Source organism: Pristiophorus japonicus, chromosome 12 (genome assembly GCF_044704955.1).
Source record: "Pristiophorus japonicus isolate sPriJap1 chromosome 12, sPriJap1.hap1, whole genome shotgun sequence".
Lineage (NCBI taxonomy): Eukaryota > Metazoa > Chordata > Chondrichthyes > Pristiophoridae > Pristiophorus > Pristiophorus japonicus.
This window is the reverse complement of record NC_091988.1, coordinates 89,771,466-89,794,791: the sequence shown is the minus strand read 5'-3', so window position 1 is coordinate 89,794,791 and position 23,326 is coordinate 89,771,466. Positions and strand designations below refer to the sequence as shown.

Genomic DNA, 23,326 nt, shown 5'->3' with positions numbered 1-23,326 from the left:
CATGTTACGGATGAATCATACAATATCACCCAAGCCATTGATGCCATAAGAAAGCAGCTTGACGAGTTCAGACAAGGCCCAAAAAGGGGGAATAGCTGGCTTGACTGGCATTAGAGGGATCCTGGGGGTCCTATTTAACGCATGGAGTAGTTATTCTTGTTGTAATAATAATTACTTGTTGCTTGATTATCGGATGTTTTAATATCTGCTGTAAAGTCATGATGGCCCAAATAGTGCCGGTTGCCAGCGTGATCACCGGAAAAGAACATCTGATGGGAACAACCGGAGACACCGAGGAAGACGGAGCGGACGATGCAGGCACAGACCACTACCTATGAAGGGTAGGCTAGAGCTACAGGCAAGGCAGGGAAGTAACTTGCCTCGAAGGTAGGCACTGAGCCACCTTCATTGTGGTCATCTGGATTTCGTGAACATCCTCCAGGACCAACAGGGGGAACTGTTGGAGTGGATTTTCGGACATAGCAAAGCAGGATGGGTTAGCCACCACTAAATGAACTTTGTACCAAGAAGCCTATCTGCTGTCCCTGATATGAACTCTGCAGCAACAAGTGACTCCTGGCCAGGTGCAGTCCACTGTTTCATAGAAAGTTTTGCAACAGAATAACTAACCACAAAAGAAGATACAGAGGAAGGGCCCCCAAACTCGCGCCATGCTATCAAGTTTCACTAGGACTAAAAAGTTGTATGTAAATGAATTGCGTTGCCATATGGATTGATTGGTTGTATGTAAATGAATTTAAATGATTGTATTCCACCCCCTGTAAAGTGTTTATAACCCCGCAGCACAAGGCACTCGGGGAGAAGGTGTTCGCAGGTCGCGGGACCTCAACTCTTCTCCCAGAGCTCTGTTAGCAATAAAGTTGTCTCTCTTACTTTACTGGAGTCTATGTGAATTTATTTTCACTAACACCTTAAACAATTATTTTGCTTCGATCTTCACATTGGAAGACACAAAAACCATGCCAAAAATTGCTGGTCACAGGAATGTGGGAAGGGAGGACCTTGAGACAATCACTATCACTAGAGGGGTAGTGCTGGACAGGCTAATGGATCTCAAGGTAGCCAAGTCCCCTGGTCCTGATGAAATGCATCCCAGGGTATTAAAAGAGATGGCGGAAGTAATAGCAGATGCATTCGTTATAATCTACCAAAAGTCTCTGGACTCTGGGGAGGTACCAGCGGATTGGAAAACAGCTAATGTAACGCCTCTGTTTAAAAAAGGGGGTAGACAAAAGGCAGGTAACTATAGGCCGGTTAGTTTAACATCTGTAATGGGGAAAATGCTTGAAGCTATCATTAAGGAAGAAATAGCGGGACATCTAGATAGGAATAGTGCAATCAAGCAGACTCAACATGGATTCATGAAGGGGAAATCATGATTAACTAATTTACTGGAATTCTTTGAGGATATAACGAGCATGGTGGATAGAGGTGTACCGATGGATGTGGTGTATTTAGATTTCCAAAAGGCATTCGATAAGGTGCCACACAAAAGGTTACTGCAGAAGATAAAGGTACGCGGAGTCAGAGGAAATGTATTAGCATGGATAGAGAATTGGCTGGCGAACAGAAAGCAGAGAGTCGGGATAAATGGGTCCTTTTCGGGTTGGAAATCAGTGGTTAGTGGTGTGCCACAGGGATCGGTGCTGGGACCACAAATGTTTACAATATACATAGATGACCTGGAAGAGGGGACAGAGTGTAGTGTAACAAAATTTGCAGATGACACAAAGATTAGTAGGAAAGCGGGTTGTGTAGAGGACACAGAGAGGCTGCAAAGAGATTTAGATAGGTTAAGCGAATGGGCTAAAGTTTGGCAGATGGAATACAATGTCGGAAAATGTGAGGTCATCCACCTTGGAAAAAAAACAGTAAAAGGGAATATTATTTGAATGGGGAGAAATTACAACATACTGCAGTGCAGAGGAACCTGGGGGTCCTTGTGCATGAATCCCAAAAAGTTAGTTTGCAGGTGCAGCAGGTAATCAGGAAGGCGAATGGAATGTTGGCCTTCATTGCGAGAGGGATGGAGTACAAAAGCGGGGAGGTCCTGCTGCAACTGTACAGGGTATTGGTGAGGCCGCACCTGGAGTACTGCGTGCAGTTTTGGTCACCTTACTTAAGGAAGGATATACTAGCTTTGGAGGAGGTACAGACGATTCACTAGGCTGATTCCGGAGATGAGAGGATTACCTTATGATGATAGATTGAGTAGACTGGATCTTTACTCGTTGGAGTTCAGAAGGATGAGGGGCGATCTTATAGAAACATTTAAAATAATGAAAGGGATAGACAAGATAGAGGCAGAGAGGTTGTTTCCACTGGTCGGGGAGACTAGAACTAGGGGGCACAGCCTCAAAATACGGGGGAGCCAATTTAAAACCGAGTTGAGAAGGAATTTCTTCTCCCAGAGGGTTGTGAATCTGTGGAATTCTCTGTCCAGGGAAGCAGTTGAGGCTAGCTCATTGAATGTATTCAAATCACAGCTAGATAGATTTTTAACCAATAAGGGAATTAAGGGTTATGGGGAGCAGGCGGGTAAGTGGAGCTGAGTCCACGGCCAGATCAGCCATGATCTTGTTGAGTGGCGGAGCAGGCTCGAGGGGCTAGATGGCCTACTCCTGTTCCTAATTCTTATGTTCTTATGAATCGCGGGAATCGAGCATTGCCATGCTGTTGCTAAGGACGGCCATACTTTACGGCAGAAGGTCAAAAAAATTTAACGTTACCGCCCATTTGATATCGCTCGCAGCAACGCCCATTTTCAAAAATGGAAACTTGGTGTCTTGAGAATAGGCGAAAAGCCAATCAGAAAACCCTTTTTTAACACCCATGCCGGAAATAATGCCCATTTTTGAGCGATAAGCACAAAAGTGGAGGTTCTAGCCCATAGACTCTGTGCTTTCACTCTGTTTGAGGTTTCTATGCTGTACTGGCAAGGTGAACAATTGGACCTCAAGATTTCACTCTAGTACGTGGTGATGCTGCTGACCATCCTTTTTGCACGTTGTAGTTAAAAAGACCGCTGAATGTGTGGTGTTATCATTGCCCGATTGGTTTGTGAGCTTGAGCCTTTTCTGCAAAAATGTCAAGTCAAGAACAGGAGCAAACTCTAGTGAGGACGGACCTCACAGGAACACAGCCTTGAACATTTATTAAAGAAAACAGTTTAAATCAATCATCGATTCGCATCTGGGTAACTCTTACCAAAATGGAGCAACTGACGGTTCCAAAACCAGAAAACAACTTGCATTCATATAGCGCCTTTAACGTAGTAATATATCGCAAAGCACTTCACTAAGGAGCGTTATCAAACAAAATTTGAAACCGACACATATTAGGACAGGTGGCTAAAAGCTTGGTCCAATGTAGATCTTAAGGAGCATCTTGAAGGAGGAGAGAGAGGTGGAGAGGATTAGGGACAAAGCACTTATACTGGAGGAGGAATTACTTACACAAAGGTCGAAGGTATGAGGCAGGGCATTCTGCAAACGTTTAATCTGAGTTTCTAAAAGTTACATCCAGTTCTGGATGGATCGAGTTTAAATAAATTGGAAAATCAGCTGATACTAATGGGGCGAGGTCAATGCCTTCTGCACAAGTGGTGTACTCACTGACCCAATCACCAAAATCGCAACAACCCATCAGTTTTCAAAATGAAACTGCAGCAATTTTTCTGATTGCTGAGAGTAGAGTTCTCAACTCTCTCCATTTTATCACAATTTCTTGATTCTGCAAGTCAGTTTCAATTCTTTCGTGATAGTCCCTCATTTTTTAATATTCCCTCATTTTTTAATCTGACAGGGACTATTGAAACTGTATTTGTGGAAGTACAGAGATTGGCGGAGGGAGGGGTGGTTAGAGGAAGTATGGTATGTGTTTAATTTGTTACTATCCCACAAATCAAATCAGAGGAATCAACTTATAATAGAAAGAAAGAACTTGCATTTATATAGTGTCTTTCAGCCAATTAAGTACTTCTAAGTGCTGTCACTGTTGTAATATAGGAAGCGCTGCAGCCAATTTTCACAAAGCAAACTTCCACAAACAGCAATGTGATGATTTCCAGATAATCTGTTTTAATGGTATAGTTTGAGGGATAAATATTAGTCAGGACACCAGCGATAATTCCCCTCCCAACAATTATAAAGAGTGATCATCCCCTGAATGGTCTCCTGGATAGAATAGTAGAGTCAGAAAAACCTGGTAGCAATTAGATGCTGCAAAATGGAGGGACAGTAGGGCCAATCTGAATGGATGAACTAAGCTGGTCAAATAGCTTTCCTCATCTGTGATTATCTTGTGATCTTATCGATCTTTATTTTTTTATTGAATTATGCGAATAAGTTTGACGTTGATTTCCATTACAATCCAAATCATATTGTTCGATCAAAATATTAAAATCTTTAATATTTTAACTTGAAGAGCTGGATTTAATTAGACTGTAAGATGCAGCATAAAAATGGGGAACACACACTACTAAAACTCCACTACCTGCCTCTAATAGACTATGATGTAGTGAGCATAACATTTTATTGCATTAGGTAGTGGGGACATATAGGAAAATAAACAATTATTTGTTGTATGTATGTTTGATTATGTGGCTGACTACTGCATTCAGCAAGATATGAAATCTACACTGACTACACGGATAGCCAGCTGATATTAATCGTTTTTCTTTTGGGTCTTCCCCCATTAAAAGTTTGTTTGCTCTTTGCTCGCTCCCTGGTGTCCAGTGCCTGCTTTTGTTGTTATTTATTTTGGTGGAGATTTTTATAACTTTTTCCATTTTTGCTGGTCTCCTTGTGCTGTCCCTCACTCCTAGTTGAGGGGTCACGCCATTTTCTAGATGTGAAGGAGCTGCTGGGCCTAGTCTCCAAATGGTTGGATGCAAGGTGACTACTCCCTGAGCCCCATCAACGCTGCACATAAGGCAGGGACAAGAAGGTGGTCTGCAGTGACTCGGATTCAATATTTTATTTATTTCCCTCTCCAGCCCTGTGAGGAACTGCCTGGCCTCTCCTCTTGATGGAATAGCTGATATTGCAGGCTTGCCAGGAGCTGAAACGTAAGAGCAATTCCAGATCTACACAATCTGAAATTGGACCAAAAGGACTTTAAAAGCCTGTCCCTATATGAGGCACATATCGTGGTTTATTTTTCCCACATATAGTTTTATGAAAAGTATCCATTTTGTGAAGAGAGCAGTCTATCTTGCACTGGGCTCAAGTCTGTTTAGAGCACAGATATACAGATGGCACAAAATAATTTATTTCCTCTCTGTTTTTTGATCCCTCCCTTCTCCCAACCCAATGTAATTATCTTTATTATCTGTTGAGATATACAAGTAAGATTGGTGCATTCTCTGACTTCAGTTATAATCCAAGATATATTGGTGGGTCAAAAGAGTCAACCCTTTGAAATCTTCATATAAATATTTGTATTTAATTGGACCTCAAGGGGCAGTCAATCTATAAGCCTGGGGACCAAACACTATTAAATCTTCCTCGTCTGGCTCTAAAACCTTAATACTACTGCTGAGTATTTCATTTAATGAGTATAACATTTTATTGCATTGGGTAATATACGGTAGAAAAACAAAATGCACAGCAATTGATAGTTGAACTGAAACACTTATTATTAATGCATTAGCACACAATGTACTGACATGCATTTTTTTCTATTGAAATCAAATGTTTTTTTTAATTTTTCGTAGCCAATCTTTCCAATTCTTTGTCAGATCACAAACGCCAGAGGTCACCTTGCACACATCAAGGATCACTCTGCGCCAATGCTCTTAGCCAAAAGGCCTAGAGCCACTGCACTGTTCCTGGAAGTACTGCAATACCAGGTTCGTGCCATGGAGGTGGATGGGTCAGCACCCCCACACACCTTCGTGGAGGTGGATGGGTCAAGCCACCCCACCCACCTCCTATTTCCAAAAAGCATAGGAGAACCACCTTCCTGATCCAGGGAGAACCACTTTGGGGTCATGGTTACTCCCCTGTCAGGTCAGTTACGCATTGAAATCAAATGTTGCTGCAGTCATGGGAGAACTCTTCAATCACAGTAACAGAACAGTTCAACATTTGAGGACTAAAGTGTGTAAGTGAACAATTCACTGTTCAGTAACTGAAAGTAAGTGAACTGGTCAGCGAGGATTGAAGTATGTAAAAAGGAAGAGAGTAGCAAAAGTAAGCCTTTTCTGGAAAAGACTTTAAACAAATATTTTGTCTGTCTTCACAGTAGAAGGCACAAAAACATACCAAAAATAGCCGGGAACCAAGGGGTTAATAAGAATGAGGAACTTAAAGTAATTAATATCAGTAGAGAAAAAGTAATTGAGAAACGAATGAGACTAAAAGTCGACAAATCCCCTGGACCTGATGGCCTACATCCTAAGGTTCTAAAAGAGGTGGCTTCAGAGATAATGCATGCAATGATTGCGATCTTCCAAAATTTCTTAGATTCTAGAACGGTCCCAGCAGACTGGAAGGTAGCAAATGTAACCCTGCTATTAAAGAATGGAGGGAGAGAGAAAACAGGCTGGTTACCCTGACATCAATTGTCGGGAAAATGCTGGAATCCATTATTAAGTAAGTGGTAACTTAGAAAATTATAATATGATTAGACACAGTCAACATGGTTTTATGAAAGGGAAATCGTGTTTAACACATTTATTAGAGTTTTTTGAGGATGTAATTAGCAGGGTAGATGAAGGGGAACCAGTGGATGTAGTGTATTTGGATTTTCAAAAGGCAATCGATAAGGTGTCACATAAAAGGTTGCCACACAAGATAAGGGCTCATGGGAAGGGGGTAATATATCAGTATGGATAGCGGATTTGTCAATGGACAAAAAAAAACAGAAAGTAAGGATAAATGGGTCATTTTTCGGTTGGCATGCTGTAACTAGTGGGGTGCCACAAGGATCAGTGCTTGGGCCTCAGCTATTTACAATCTATATTAATGACTTAGATGAAGAGACTGAGTGCAATGTATCCAAAGCTACTTGGACAAGTAGCCTACAAAGGGATATATCCAGGTTAAGTGAGTGGGCAATAAAGGGACAGATAGAGTATAATGTGGGGAAATGTGAGGTTATTCACTTTGGTAGGAAGAATAGAAAAGCAGAATATTTTTAAATAGTGAGAAATTATTGTTGGTGTTCAGAGGGATTTAGGTGTCCTCGTATGGGAAATACAGCACACAGGTATAGCACGCAATTAAGAAGGCAAATGGCACGATGGCCTTTATTGCAATGGTGTTGGAGTACAAGAGTAAAGAAGTCTTGCTATAACTGTACAGTGCTTTGGTGGAGTACTGTGCACAATTTTGGACTCCTTATCTGAGAAAGGACATACATGTCTTGGAGGTGGTGCAACAAAGGTTCACTAGATTGATCCCTGGGATGAGAGGGTTGTCCTATGAGGAGTCATTGAGTAGTTTGGGCCTCCACTCACTGGAGTTTAGAAGAATGAGAGGTGATCTCATTGAAACATATAGGATTCTGAGGGGGACTGACAGCGTAGGTGCTGAGAGGTGGTTGCCCCTGGCTGGAGAGTCTAGAAATAGGGGGCATAGTCTCAGGAAAATGGGTCGGCCATTTAAGACCGAGGAGGAATTTCTTCACTCAGAGGGTTATGAATTTTTGGAATTCTCTACCCCAAAGGGTGGATGCTGAATCGTTGTATATTCAAGGCTGAAATAGATTTTTGGACTTTAGGGGAAACAAGGTATATGGGGATCATGTAGGAAAGTGGAGTTGAGGTCAAAGATCAGCCATGATTTTATTGAATGGCAGAGCAAGCTCGCGGGCCTGTATGGCCTACTCATGCTCCTAATTCTTATAAGAGTTAGTGAACGAGTCAGTGAGGATTGAAGAGTGAACGGGTCAGTGAGGATCGAAGAGTGAGTGAACTGGTCAGTGAGGATTGAAGAGTGAGTGAATGGGTCAGTGAGGATCGAAGAGTGAACGGGTCAGTGAGGATCGAAGAGTGAACGGGTCAGTGAGGATTGAAGAGTGAGTGAACGGGTCAGTGAGAGATTGAAGAGTGAACGGGTCAGTGAGGATTGAAGAGTGAGTGAACGGGTCAGTGAGGATTGAAGAGTGAGTGAATGGGTCAGTGAGGATTGAAGAGTGAACGGGTCAGTGAGGATTGAAGAGTGAGTGAACGAGTCAGTGAGGATTAATGAGTGAGTGAATGGGTCAGTGAGGATTGAAGAGTGAGTGAACGGGTCAGTGAGGATTGAAGAGTGAGTGAATAGGTCAGTCAGGATTGAAGAGTGAACGGGTCAGTGAGGACTGAAGAGTGAGTGAACGGGTCAGTGAGGATCGAAGATTGAACGGGTCAGTGAGGATTGAAGAGTGAGTGAACGGGTCAGTGAAGATTGAAGAGTGAGTGAACGGGTCAGTGAGGATTGAAGAGTGAGTGAACGGGTCAGTGAGGATCGAAGAGTGAACGGGTCAGTGAGGATCGAAGAGTGAGTGAACGGGTCAGTGAAGATTGAAGAGTGAGTGAATGGGTCAGTGAGGATTGAAGAGTGAATGAACGGGTTAGTGAGGATTGAAGAGTGAACGGGTCAGTGAGGATTGAAGAGTGAGTGAACGGGTCAGTGAGGATTGAAGAGTGAGTGAACGGGTCAGTGAGGATTGAAGAGTGAGTGAACAGGTCAGTGAGGATTGAAGAAGGAGTGAACGGGTCAGTGAGGACTGAAGAGTGAGTGAACGGGTCAGTGAGGATTGAAGATTGAACGAGTCAGTGAGGATCGAAGATTGAACGAGTCAGTGAGGATTGAAGAGTGAATGGGTCAGTGAGGATTGAAGAGTGAGTGAACAGGTCAGTGAGGATTGAAGAGTGGGTGAACGGTTCAGTGAGGATTGAAGAGTGGGTGAACGGGTCAGTGAGGATTGAAGAATGAACGAGTCAGTGAGGACTGAAGAGTGAGTGAATGGGTCAGTGAGGACTGAAGAGTGAGTGAACGGGTCAGTGAGGACTGAAGAGTGAACGAGTCAGTGAGGATTGAAGAATTAATGGGTCAGTGAGGAGTGAAGAGCGAACGGGTCAGTGGTGGAAGATGTCAGTTTGCGGGCAGTGAATGGGGCACCAAATGAAGACCAGGCCCTAGCCCACATACAGGAGAATGAAGTCTGCATGAGTTACGCTGTACTACTCTCTCTCACCTCTGAATGGCCAGGTGAAGAGTAGCTTTAGCAGAGGCGAAAGAAGCAGGTGATCTAGCCAGTGACTTAGGCTGGAAATGGTGAGTGGTGTACAGCTGTGGCTAACCAGGGAAGAAACACAACTCCAACATGAGGCTGAAAAGCTAATTGTTTATTAGATAGAAACTGCAGATAAACTAATTGCGTATGATGTGGATGAACATAAATAAAAGTGTGAAAGATAGCACTTCTACCACAATGAACCGGATTTTAAAAACTCTATTTTTAGAAGAGCTGAACAGCTGCACAGTTAGGAGCTGCAGCAGAATCATAGGCACAATCATGTGCTGGTTTATGCCTGCTCATTCACAAATGAAAGGTGATAATTTTCCAGTTCAATCGTCCGAGAAAAGCAACCCATATCCTCCTCTGTCCTTCCCGCACCCCGCACTCAGTTCTATTTTCACATGTCACTTCAAATGAAATCAAGACAGAGATGGAGAGGACTTTGTTCTAGTAAATTGGGCATTTGGAGACCACTTATTATTACTGCCACTTTTGTCAGTGGGTGGTGGGGGTGAACCATACTGACATACGATGGCTGCATTCTGGATAACGTGTGTGTATGTACGTGTGCGTGTGTATGTGAATGTGCGTGCGTAAATTGTTGAACGAGTACAATGAGTGAGTTGAGTGAGTGGTTGAGTTGAGTGCTTCATCAGGTCTTGGGTACACTGGAAATTTTGAGGTGGTCTCTAGCCCCATTTATTATCCCAGCCCACCATCAGAATGTTTGCTTAGTGGGTTGAACGTGTAACATACGTGCCAGCTGTGATGTCACGATTTACAGTCTTACATCCTTTACAGTACTAAAAACCAGCCTGCAATTGATATTCTGCACCAGTACATGTTTGAAATCTAGGATGAACATATAAGGTTGTGTTTCGCAATTTAACGGCTACATGAACTAACCTAGGATTCTCTCAATCACATTTCACTGTTTTCTCAACCATTTCTCTTCCCTATGTCTGACTGCAGAGTGTCCAGCAGTTTACACATCTTTCCTGTATTTAGAATCTGTTTGCAATCTATTACCTGTAGTCAGCCTCTCTGTATTCTTAAGCTGCATCTTATGTCCTCCCCTTCTCTCTTAGTTTTGGCTTGTCCTGTAAAGGAGTTTCACCAGCTGTGCTCACTTCTGATGAAGGATCACAACTGAAACATCAACTTATCTTTCACTTCCAGATGCTGACTGACATGCTGTGCATTTTTAGTATTTTTTTGCATCAGATTTGGGACTGGCCTTTGTTTTTTTACTCAGGTATTTAAAAGGCTCAAAAGTTACCTTGTGGCACATGTAGGATCCGCCCTTCTTCACCTTGTCTGTTCCTGAGGGAGGCCCCGTCTGCAGGAAGGAATTGAAAGACACGGTCAGCGTACCTATACTGGAACAGCAGTGGGATCCGGAATGGCAGTGGGATGTGGCTCAGCAGTGGGATCTGGAATAATAGTGGATCCGGAAGGGCAGTGGGATCTGGAACGGCAGTGGGAGCCGGAAGGGCAGTGGGAGCCATAGGAAAATAAGTCGGCACTCAGCTCACTGCTGCTGTTGCACTGTTTTTTCAAAGTTTTTTCTTTGCCGTTGTCTCCTGTACATTTGGAGGCACCTGGCAGAATGTGTGACGGCTCCGTGGAATACAAACTAATGGCTGAGAGCGTGAAGATGGAATGAAATGGCTCACTGGAGAGTTTTGTTGCTTTTTCCCGACCCCGGTGGTGTTCAATGTCCCTCGCTTTAATCCAAATCATTGCCAGCATAAGTTGTGTTACAATTTCTTTTGGCCGTGTTTAAAACTTCATTTTGCTGAGTGCAGCTTTATTTAGTGCTGCAGACACTAATTAGCCCTTCTGTGGTTCCTGAAGCAAGTCAGACAGTATGTTCCGTTGCATACTTGCTGTAATGGAAATTACAATCTGTATTGTTTCCAAAGGAAACTACCGCTAGCAAATGCAGGACAGGTGAAAATGTATGTGTGAGACAATAATGAGGAAAACTGGATGCTGCCAATCAGGAGCTGTATTTAACACTGTGCAAAAGTGGAACAATTAGTCCCTGGGGGTATGTCCTGCAACATCATTACTGTCACCGCACTCATAGCACAGACCGCACACAACACAATGCTGCCTAGGGTTATTGACTGCAACTAGTCCTAAAGACTTAGGTCAGGCTTCAAATGTGCAGCATAAACTAATGATGCTCACAGCACGTCAAGAGATTCTGAAGCTATGTGACAGTGTTTTGGTATGGTTACCGTTCTTACCATTGAAAAGCTTCAGAATATCATCAATCCTCAACGTGCCTAGACATTTCCTCATCATCGAATAAATTAGTTCACTAATTGAAGTTGTTGCAAGGTCGGTCGTGGCTGAGGAAAAAGCATGTTCCCACAATGCTCTGCATCAGCTGTGCTGTACGTGCTCCAGTGAGATGGAACGGTTGACCTAATTTAAGTTTAAATGTTTTCTCTACACTACGACAGTAGTGCATATTTTATTCTCAGTGGGTGAAAAGTTTGAAAGGTAAACATTGCCCCCTACCCTCCCAACTCACTAATCCAATCATGATGCTCCATATGGCTGGTGATGGGGGAGCAGCTCTGACTGGAGCCATGGAGATACAGTAACCTCAGGCTGTCCAGTATTTGCACTTCCACCTGAAAGAATTGTGGGAGCAGAAGGTAGAGCCCATAATTTCGTGTCTCATCACCGAGAGCATGCAGAAATCAAGCGCAGGCAGCGGAAAGAGCGTGCGGCAAACCAGTCCCACCCACCCTTTCCCTCAACGACTATCTGTCCCACCTGTGATAGGGACTGTGGTTCTCGTATTGGACTGTACAGTCACCTAAGGACTAATTTTTACAGTGGAAGTCTTCCTCGATTCTGAGGGACTGCCGATGATGATGATGATGTATGAAATATCAGAGAACTGATTATTCCAAGGATCTATGAACCAGTTTTATCAATATACTGTAGTCCAGAATACAGTAGGTTACCCAAATAGGTACTCTGTTAGTTATTCTTTGAAATCGTATTCATGGACTACCCTTCCTTTGTTAATTTGATTTGTGTAAATTATATGCTGTTTTATGTAAATTCATGAGATTATGACCAGTTATTAAAACCCAGTTCGATTTGGAATCTAATTAACTGTGAGTGTTTAAATTCTCTGTATAAAGCATAACTTCAAACGAGAAGTGATTGCAGGAAGGGACTTTAATACAAAGTGCAGCACCTCAATCTCAGTATTGTGATAAAAATAATTAAGCAGGGTTTCCCTATAAAGAGTTTTTGTTTATTTTAATCTTTCATTTTTCCCCTCTTGTGGTAATCTGTAACTTCAGATCTCTCCTCTGAGCTGGAAGCATTCCACTGATGAGAGTGACGAGCTTTAGCGGTGAGGAACACCACTTGAAGTTGCTGTGAATGGTGGTATCTGGGCTTTTCCTGAATGCCTGAGGCAAATCTCAGCACCACATCAGTGCACCACCCTAACTGACCAACTCAGGCACCTCCTGGTTGGCAGCAGAGCCAGCTGGGTTGCCAAACAACAGGGTTTCCATCAGAACTGCTCACTCAAGGCTGGGCCTCTGATGTGTCCCACCTGGAAGCAACAAGCCACATAGATTTTTGTTAGGCAAGGATATTGAGGCTTACAGAACCAAGGTGGATAGATAAGAGTTAAGATACAGATAAGTCATGATCGAATTGAATGGCGGAACAGGCTCGAGGGGCTGAATGGCCTACTCCTGTTTTTATAAACCAAAAAGGAGGGTGTCTGCAGGGATGAGAAATGAAATGATATAACCGAGCAATAAGTTTTTCTTATAATATATAGATTGGAGGAAGAGGGCAGATTATATTGAAAGATTCTCCATTAACCAGATCAACATTTGGAACAACAGACAGTGACAGCTTGTTATGCAACTAGCAGCACAGGCTCTGTTCCACACATATTGACAGAAATCGCCAAACCCTTACCTAAAGCAAGAGAAAATAGCAGACACCTGATAGTTCAGCCAACAGGCACATGTCAGTACACTGCTTTATGAAACATAATACTGCCAATCTCCAGCATTAACAGAAGGGGGGGGGGGGGTGAATACTCGTACAGAATCGGAGCTTCGCAAAACAGTAGTGAAACAACAGTACAAAGGTTTAAATGGTCAAACCAAAGTATTAGTTTCCCATTAATTATAGCGTTATATGTACTAACTGGGAAAACTGCATGATTGCAAGATGCAAGTGGCTTAGACGGTTAAATTATGGGGACAGTTTGCTTAAACTTGGCTTATATTCCCATGAGTAAACAAGATTGAGTGGTCAAGTTGTTTAAAATATTAAAAGGATTTGATAAAGCAGATACAGAGAAACTATTTCCTCTGTTTGGGCAACCAAGATTGACGGGGCATAATAAATTAGAATCGGCCATTCAGGGGCAAAATCAGGAAGCATTTTTCACACAAAGGGTAGTAGAAATCTGGAACTCTCTCCTCCAATAGGCTGTAGATACACAAACAATTGGAGCTTTCAAGTCTGAGATGGATAGATTATTGTTGGGTAAAGCTATCAAGGGATTATGGAGCAAAGGCGTAGAAATGGTGTTGGAGGTACGGATCAGCCATGGTCTCATTGAATGCTGAGCAAGCTTGAAGGGCTGAATGGTCTACTCCTGTCCTTAATGTTTCTATGTTTCTAAGAGGCTGAACAGGTAGAAGAATTCAACTCTGAACAATTAAATAAAAAAGGGCAGAATTTGCAATAGTATTTTCATACACGCACAATTGAGGATATGTAACAGGACTGCCTGAATTCCTGCCTTTGGTTTTGTATAGGTTAAATAGCTAGTGCTTAAAATGGGGGCTGTTCCTTCGCTAGGTACAAAATGGTGGACTGGGAACATTCCATCTGTGAGAACCAGGCAGGGTTGCTGATCACTAATTAGATTGCCTTTGGTAGGTGGCAGTGTGATTAATGGAAAGGAAAATCGGACGAGTATCACACACGAACATACAATAATGGCAGACAGTAAAGGACCAGCTGGACCATCAAGCCTGCCCCACACTCATGGTGCCCTGGGAGAGGACGAACTAAGAGAAAACGGGTCAATCCGCTATTACCCACTTTGCGAGCCGTCAAAGTTGAATTTTAACATAGTGAAGACAAACATTTTCTTTGCTTGATTTCTTCAATGACTCATGGTTCATCAGTCATTGAAAGTTGGCATACAGGTACAGCAGGCAGTGAAGGCGACAAATGGCATGTTGGCCTTCATAGCTAGGGGTTTTGAGTATAGGAGCAAGGAGATCTTACTGCAGTTGTACAGGGCCTTGGTGAGGCCTCACCTGGAATATTGTGTTCAGTTTTGGTCTCTTAATCTGAGGAAGGACATTCTTGCTATTGAGGGAGTGCAGCGAAGGTTCACCAGACTGATTCCAGGGATGGCTGGACTGACATATGAGGAGAGACTGAATCAACTGGGCCTTTATACACTGGAGTTTAGAAGGATGAGAGGGGATCTCATAGAAACGTATAAGATTCTGACGGGACTGGACAGGTTAGATGCGGGAAGAATGTTCCCGATGATGGGGAGGTCCAGAACCAGGTGACACGGTCTTAGGATAAGGGGTAGGCCATTTAGGACTGAGATGAGGAGGAACTTCTTCACTCAGAGAGTTGTTAACCTGTGGAATTCCCTGTCACAGGGAGTTGTTGATGCCAGTTCATTGGATATAATTAAGAGGGAGTTAGATATGGCCCTTACGGCTAAAGGGATCAAGGGGTATGGAGAGAAAGCAGGAAAGGGGTACTGAGGGAATGATCAGCCATGATCTTATTGAATGGTGGTGCAGGCTCAAAGGGCCGAATATCCTACTCCTGCACCTACTTTCTATGTTTCTATGTCTATGTTTCAAAGTAATGGCTGTAACTTCAAAGGAGGTAAGAGAGAAACATTTCTCAGTTCTGGCTGCGAGGTTTAGTTCTGGAGTTGATGCACGAAGGTCCCTGGCCACAAAGGCTGGTGTATTTCACATAAAACATCTCATCTCAAAAGATGCACTTCAAGTCCACATACCAGGGTAAAATCAGCATGGTCCCATACTACCAGTGAGCATCAGATAATTGCTCATTGAAATCAAGAGATGGAAAACTGTGGCCAATGTGCCAGTAATTATCCAATCTGTGCTGCTTGCATGCAAGACTCCACTGATGGGCTTTGCAAAATTTACTGCACTGTTTACCAAAGGCTCATGTGTTCCATTCTCTTACAGATATACAAATCACTAAAAGTAGCAACGCAGGTTAATAAGGCCATTAAAAAGGAAACCAAGCACTGGGATTCATTTCTAAATAGAATGAAAGAAAGACTTGCATTTATATAGTGCCTTTCACGATCACCGGACATCTCAAAGCATTTACAGCCAATGAAATATTGTTTGAGTGTAGTCACTGTTGTAATACGGCAGCCATTTTGCACATAACAAGCTCCCACATACAGCAATGTGATAATGACCAGATAATCTGTTTCTGTTACGTTGATTTGAGGGATAAATATTGGCCAGGACACCGTGATTACTCCCCTGCTCTTCTTTGAAATAGTGCAATGGGATCTTTTATGTCCACCTGAGAGAGCAGACGGGGCCTTGGTTGTTGGGGAGGTCCACAACCAGGGGTCACAGTCTAAGGATAAGGGGTAAGCCATTTAGGACCGAGATGAGGAGAAACTTCTTCACTCAGAGAGTTGTTGATGCCAGTTTGTTAGATATATTCAAAAGGGAGTTAGATGTGGCCCTTTGGCTAAAGGGATCAAGGAGTATGGAGAGAAAGCAGGAATGGGGTACTGAAGTTGCATGATCAGCCATGATCATATTAAATGGTGGTGCAGGCTCGAAGGGCCGATTAGCCTACTCCTGCACCTATTTTCTATGTTTCGATGTCTCATCCGAAAGACGGCACCTCCGACAGTGCAGCACTCCCTTAGCACTGCACTGTCAGCCTAGATTTGTGTGTTCAAGCTTCTGGAGTGGGATTTGAACCCACAACCTTCTGACAGAGGCGAGTGTGCTACCTTCCGAGCCACTGGCTGACACTAGAGAAACGCATGGGAAGCTAGATGGAAAACACATGAGGGAGAAAAGAATAGAGGGTTATACTGATAGGTGGAGAAGAGGATAGGAGCCTCGTATGGAGCATAAACACCGGCATGGGTCAAATGGCCTGTTCCTGCACTGCGAATTATTTGTAATGTGTCCCACACAGGCCCATTCACCAATGAATCTAACTTTGCTCGCAACCAATCAACACATCAGCCGTGAATTTTAGAATATCATGTTTATTCCTCTTCTGGATCGATAACAAGAATGAGGAACAGTATTGGATCCTGAGGAACTCCACGAATAACCGGGACCCAATCCGACCTATTATTATCAATAGCAAACCTCTGCATCTGATGTCAATCCATTGTTTGTGAAAGACATAACGAGCAAAATTACCATTTAACAGACCCAGTAATAGTAATGCGCAGTCAGGTGGAATAGTTCAATTTGGTGTCATTAGGAGATCTTCCATGGCTTTGCTCATGGGTAGTCTAGGGCCTGGAGCCTGGTTACTGATGGTCACTTAGCCCCAATCTCGGCTCCCTCACTATTGCCCCTCACGGACCGGCTGCTCCCAGCCCTTGAGTTTGGTGCTCAATCTCTGTTGCTGTAAACTGCTTATCCTCATCGGTAGATCTCCCATGGCATTGCTCATAGGTAGTCTGGGGTCTGGAGCCTGGTTCCCGATGGTTACCAAAATCACTAAAAGCTAGTGGACTGGTCCACAAAATAATTTGAAGGGTTAATGGAATGTTAGCCTTCAGCTCAATGGGGCTGGAATAGAAATGGGTGGAAGTTGTCCTACAGTTCTCTAAAGCTCTGGTTAGACCGCATCTCGAGTACTGAGTTTGGTTGTGGGCTCTACACCTCAGAAATTATATATTGGCCATGGCAGAGGTTTAGCACAGATTCACGAAAATGTTACCAGTGTTTAATGGGTTAAATTATGAGACCAGGTTGCATAGACTACACTTGTATTCCATTGAATATAGAAGATTAAGGAATGATCTAATTGAATAATGTAACAGGCTTGAGGGCTGAATGGCCGACTCCTGATCATACCATCTTAAGTTTATAAAGGGATATGAATCAAAGGCGGGAAAATGGATTTGAGGTACAGATCAGCCATCATCCAATTAAATGGTGGAATGGGTTGGAGGGGCTGAATAGCCTCTTCCTATTTCTCTAAATGTATACAACTGCTTATCATTGGAGAAGGCAAACAATCCATCACTGCCCATCGCCCGCAAACCCTGTTCTTTGGGTCATAACCACGTGGAAACGTCTTATTATATCCTAGCGCAGCGAGTCATTGTAACCTCAATGAAGCCCAAACATTTTGCCAAACACTTTCATCAAGGCGAGGCCCCCTTTAACTGGGTCAAACTGTGAGATCACAGAACAAACCTCATTCTCTCATTGCGCATCACAATCAGTTTGTAAACGGGGCAGTTTGAGGCAGGAACTACACAACCAGTTTAATTGAAGGAAAGGAAGCTGCATTGATTGTGATTGGCTGATCGATCCAAGAATGAAAATGGCCAGCTAGAAGATCTAAACAGGTTTGCTTGGTGGTGGGAACACAAATAATTGGAACATCAACCACCACTTTAGGCAGAAGGTTGTGGACATTGAAAGGTTTGTCTCAACATGTTTCTCTAGGTTCATAATTTGTGAAAGTCATAACGAGCAATATGAACAGTTTAACAGACCCAGTGATAGTGATGCACAGTTGGGTGGAATAGTTCAATTGGTGTAATTAGTAGAACTTCCATAGCTTCGCTCATGGGTAGTCTGGGGCCTGGAGCTTGGATACTGATGGTTACTCAGCCCCAATCTCGGGTCCCTCACTTTTGTCCCTCAAAGACTGGCTGCCCCCTGCCCTTGAGTTTGGTGCTCAGTCCACGTTGCTGTAAATGTTGCTTTAAACTGCTTAGAAGATTAAGGGGTGATCTAGTTGAGGTGTTTAAGATGATTAAAGGAGTAGATAGACAGAAACTATTTCCTCTCGTGGGAAGGTGGAGGAGTCCAGAACAAGGGGGCATAACCTTAAAATTAGAGCTAGGCAGTTCAGGGGTGATGTCAGGAAGCACTTCTTCATACCAAGCATAGTGGAAACCTGGAACTCTCTTCACCAAAAAAGCTCTTGAGGCTGGGGGTCAATTGAAAATTTCAAATATTAGATTAATAGACTTTTGTTGGGTAAGGGTATTCAGGGATATGGAACCAAGGCAGGGAAATAGAATTAAGGTACAGATCAGACATGATCTAATTGAATAATGTAACAGGCTCGAGGGCTGAATGGCCGACTCCTAATCCTACCTGGTTAAGTTTATATTGGGATATGAATCAAAGGCGGGAAAATGGCTATGAGGTGCAGATCAGCCATCATCCAATTAAATGGTGGAACAGGCTGGAGGGGCTGAATGGCTTCCTCCTGTTTCTCTAAATGTATACAACTACTTATCATTGGAAGAAGGCAAACAATCCCATCACTGCCCATCGCCCGCAAACCCTGTTCTTTGGTCATAACCACGTGGAAACGTCTTATTGTATTCTAGTGCAGCGTGTCAATGTAACCTCAATGAAGCCCAAGCATTTTTCCAAACACTGTTTTCATCAAGGTGAGGCCCCTTTAACTGGATGGGTCAAACCGTGAGATCACAGTGCAAACCTCATTCTCACACTGTGCATCACAGTGAGATCACATCACAATCGGTTTGTAAACGGGGCAGTTTGAGGCAGGAACTATACAACCAGTTTAACTGAAGGAAAGGAAGCTGCACTGGCTGTGACTAACTGGCTGATCGATCCAAGAATGAAAGTGGCTGGCTAGAAGATCTGAACAGGTTTGCTTTGTGGTGGGAATACAAATAATTGGAACATCAACCACCACTTTAGGCAGAAAGTTGTGGACATTGAAAGGTTTGTCTCAGCATGTTTCTCTAGGATCATAATTTGTGAAAGTCGTAACGAGCAATATGAACATTTAACAGACCCAGTGATAGTGATGCACAGTCTGGTGGAATAGTTCAATTTGATATCATTAATAGATCTTCCATGGCTTTGCCCATGGGTAATCTGGATGGTTACTCAGCCCCAATCTCAGGTCCCTCACTACTGCCCCTCATGGACCGGCTGCCTCCCACCCTTGAGCTTGATGCTCAGTCCATGTTGCTGAAAACTACTTAATCTCATTGGTAGTTCTCCCATGGCATTGTTTGAGATAGTCAGATAGAGTCAGCATGGATTTGTGAAGGGTAACTCACATCTGATGAATCGAGTAAAACATGTTGAGGAGGTCACTCTCATGGTGGAAAAGGAATGTCGAAGGATGTTGTCTGTATGGACCTCCAGAAAGCATTTGATAAAGTTCAACAAATAAGATTATTCACAGAAATAAGAATCCGTGGAATTAAAGCTAACCGTGTAACATGGGTTGATCATTGGTTGGGAGATAGGAGACAGAGAGTAGCAATAAAGTGAATGTACTCTGATTGGTGGGATGCGACTAGTGACATTCCCGAGAGATCTGCACTGGGGCCTCAGCTGCTCATTATATTTTTCAATGATTTAGATGAAGGAACAGAGCTGTATATCCAAGTTTGCTGACGACACAAAGTTAGGTGAATTAATGGAAAGTGGTCGGATACCAAAGTAGTAAACAAATGGAGTAATATCCCAGTGAATTAAAGGAATGATTGTATTACAGCGAATTAAAGGAATGTGATCAGATCCCAGAGAATTAAAGGAATGGGATGATATCCCAGTGAATTAAAGGAATGATTGGATCACAGTGAATTAACGGAAAGTGCTCGCATCCCAGAGAATTAAAGGAATGGGATCGACTCACAGCGAATTGAAGGAAGGTGATCAGATCTCAGTGAATGAAAGGAATGTTGTCGGATCCCAGAGGATTAAAGAAATAGGATCAGATCTCAGTCAATTAAAGGAATGTTGTCAGATCCCAGGGGGTCCAAAAAATTCGGTCAGATCCCAGTGGTTTAAAGGAATGGGATCAGTTCCTGGTGTGTTAAAGGAATGGGAACGGTTCCTGGTGAATTAAAGGAATGGGAAAGAATACAAGAGAATTGAAGGGATGGGATCGGATCTCAGTGGATTAAATAAATGGGATCGGATCCCAATATATTAAAGGAACAGGGTCGAATCCCAGAGATTAAAGCAATGGAATCGGATCCTATTGGATTAAAGTATATTATATTTAAAATTACTTTGCAGAAACTTTTAGTCATTTAATCTGAACTTCGAAAGTATTTGTAAACTCTGGAATTTAGGTTTACGGTATGAATTGCTACTGAATTATGTTGACAGGTCTTCCAGAAGCAGAAGTCAAAAAGCTTGGTGTGCTCCGATCAGTCTTGCTAAAATTAACTTCTGGAACCGAGCACTGTGTCCCAGTGATGGTAGAACTGTACTCGTGTGATGAGCATTCAGCACTACTGAGGAGGTATTGTGTTCCTGTTTGCTGCTGGGTGGAAAACTGTACCATTGTATAGTCCTTCTGAAAACAGTGCACATCTGTGAAATCTGCCGTTATTAAATGAGACAATAGCAAATTGTACACATCACACACAAAAAATGGGAGGGGCAGGAATATGTACAGTAATGCAGCGGATACTGAGGCAAGTGCTGTTGACATCAAGCTGTGTTGAAATTGTGGCCAATTTAACGAAGTGAAACACTGTCCCTTTAGCGTTACTTCTCGTTTCCCTCCTCCACCTGTCATGCTTGCCCCCTCATCCCCATTGGCCACACAGGTCATTAAACATGTTCTTGTACATAGCCACATCCAGTAACGTTACTGTTTTAGTCTGAGTAGTTCCTTGTTTTGTGTGATTTAAAAAAAATCTTTTGAGTATTAAAAGATAAAAGCATACACGCTATTAATTTATTAGCACTGGAATATATTAGCACCGTGCAGCAGAGCTGATCTCCAGTCATCCTTGCTACTGGGCCAAGACCTAGCTCTGTCAAGCCCTTGTGGTGGCTGGTGTGCAACGGTCACCAAACATTAAAAAAACCCAAGCACAGGCATCTTCCACTCTTCAAGATTTAGTTTGGACCTGGAATTTTAGGTCCTTCATTGAAACACCTGTGAACTTCTTGACGTGGAAGCAAATCATCCTCGATTCGAGGGACTGCCTATGATGAATATAAACTGAGTTAGCACAAGTAACTTATTTACAGAAGCTTTTCTCCAGTCCTGGCCAATATTTATCCCTCAATCAACATAACAGAAAGAGATTATCTGGTCATTATCACATTGCTGTTTGTGGGAGTTTGCTCGTGCGCAAATTGATTGCTGCGTTTCCCACATTACAACAGTGACTACACTCCAAAAGTACTTAATTGGCTGTAAAGCGTTTTGAGACGTCCGGTGGTCGTGCAAGGCGCTATATAAATCCAAGTCTTTATTTCTTTCTTTAAAGGAATGGGATCAGATCCCAATGAATTAAAGGAATGGAATCGGATCGCGGGGAATTAAATGAATGAGATCAGATCCCAGAGAAATTAACAGAATGGGATCAGATCCCAGGGAATGAAAGGAATGATTTAGGAATCACAGTAACTTCAATGAATGGACCCAGATCCCAGAGATTAAAGGAATTGAATCAGATCCTATTGGATAAAGTCATGGGATAGAATCCCATTGGATTAAAGGAATGGGGTCAGATCCCATGAATTAAATGAATGTGATCGGATCCCAATGGATTAAATTCAAGGGACCGGATCCTAAATATTAAAGGAATGGGTCGGATCCCAGAAATTGAAAGGAATGGGATCGGATGCCAGTGAATTAAAGGAATGGGATCGAATCTTCGTGAATTAAAGGAATGGGATCGAATCTTCGTGAATTAAAGGAATGGGATCGGATCCCAGTGAATTAAAGGAATTGAAACAAATCACAGCGAATTAAAGGTAGGTGATCAATGCTTAAGTGAATTAAAGGAATGTGGTCAGATCTCAGGCGATTAAATGAACGGGATCAGCTCTCAGTGAATTCAAGGAAAGATGGGATCCCAGAGAATTCAAGGAATTGGGGCAGATCCCACAGGAGTAAAGGAATGGGATTGGATTCTAGTGAATTAAAGAAATGGGATTGATACTCAATTAATTAAAGGAATGAGATCTGATCCCAGGATTAAAGAAATGGGATTCGTATCCAATGGATTAAACGTAGAAACATAGAAAATAGGGTAAGGAGTAGGCCATTCAGCCCTTCAAGCCTGCACTTCCATTAACTAAGATCATGGCTGATCATTCACCTTAGCACCCCTTTCCTGCTTTCTCTCCATAACCCTTGATCCCTTTAGCCGTAAGGGCCATATCTAACTCCCTCTTGAATATACCTAACGAACTAGCATCAACAACTCTCTGCAGTAGAGAATTCCACAGGTTAACAACTCTCTGAGTGAAGAAGTTTCTCCTCATCTCGGTCCTAAATGGCTTACCCCTTAATCCTTAGACTGTGACCCCTGGTTCTGGACTTCCCCAACATCGGGGACATTCTTCCTGCATCTAACCTGTCCTGTCCCGTCAGAATTTTATATGTTTCTATGAGATCCCCTCTCATTCTTTTAAACTCCAGTCAATACAGGCTCAGTCGATCCAGTCTCTCCTCATATGTCAGTCCTGCCATCCTGGGAATCAGTCCAGTGAACCTTCGCTGCACTCCTTCAATAGCAAGAACATCCTTCCTCAGATTAGGAGACCAAAACTGAAGACAATATTCCAGGTGAGGCCTCACCAGGGCTCTGTACAACTGTACTAAGACCTCCATGCCCCTATACTCAAATCCTCTAGCTATGAAGGCCAACATGCAATTTGCCGCCTTCACCGCCTGCTGTACCTGCATGCCAACTTTCAATGACTGATGTACCATGACACCCAGGTCTCGTTGCACCTCCCCTTTTCTTAATCTGCCGCCATTCAGATAATATTCTGCCTTCATGTTTTTGCCACCAAAG

General features: G+C 43.0%; 1 protein-coding gene across 5 annotated transcripts in view; it reads right to left on the bottom strand.

Moving 5' to 3' along the window:
- sumf1 (sulfatase modifying factor 1) overlaps positions 1–23,326 on the bottom strand; it is a 203,638-nt gene that overhangs the window by 21,449 nt on the left and 158,863 nt on the right. For 3 of the 5 annotated variants that reach the window (XM_070895731.1, XM_070895733.1, XM_070895735.1), the window contains one exon: positions 10,529–10,588. The exons of the other annotated variants lie outside the window; for them this stretch is intronic. In XM_070895731.1, the coding sequence (XP_070751832.1) occupies positions 10,529–10,588 (60 nt within the window). The remainder of the gene's footprint in view (positions 1–10,528; positions 10,589–23,326) is intronic. 5 annotated transcript variants of the gene reach the window in all.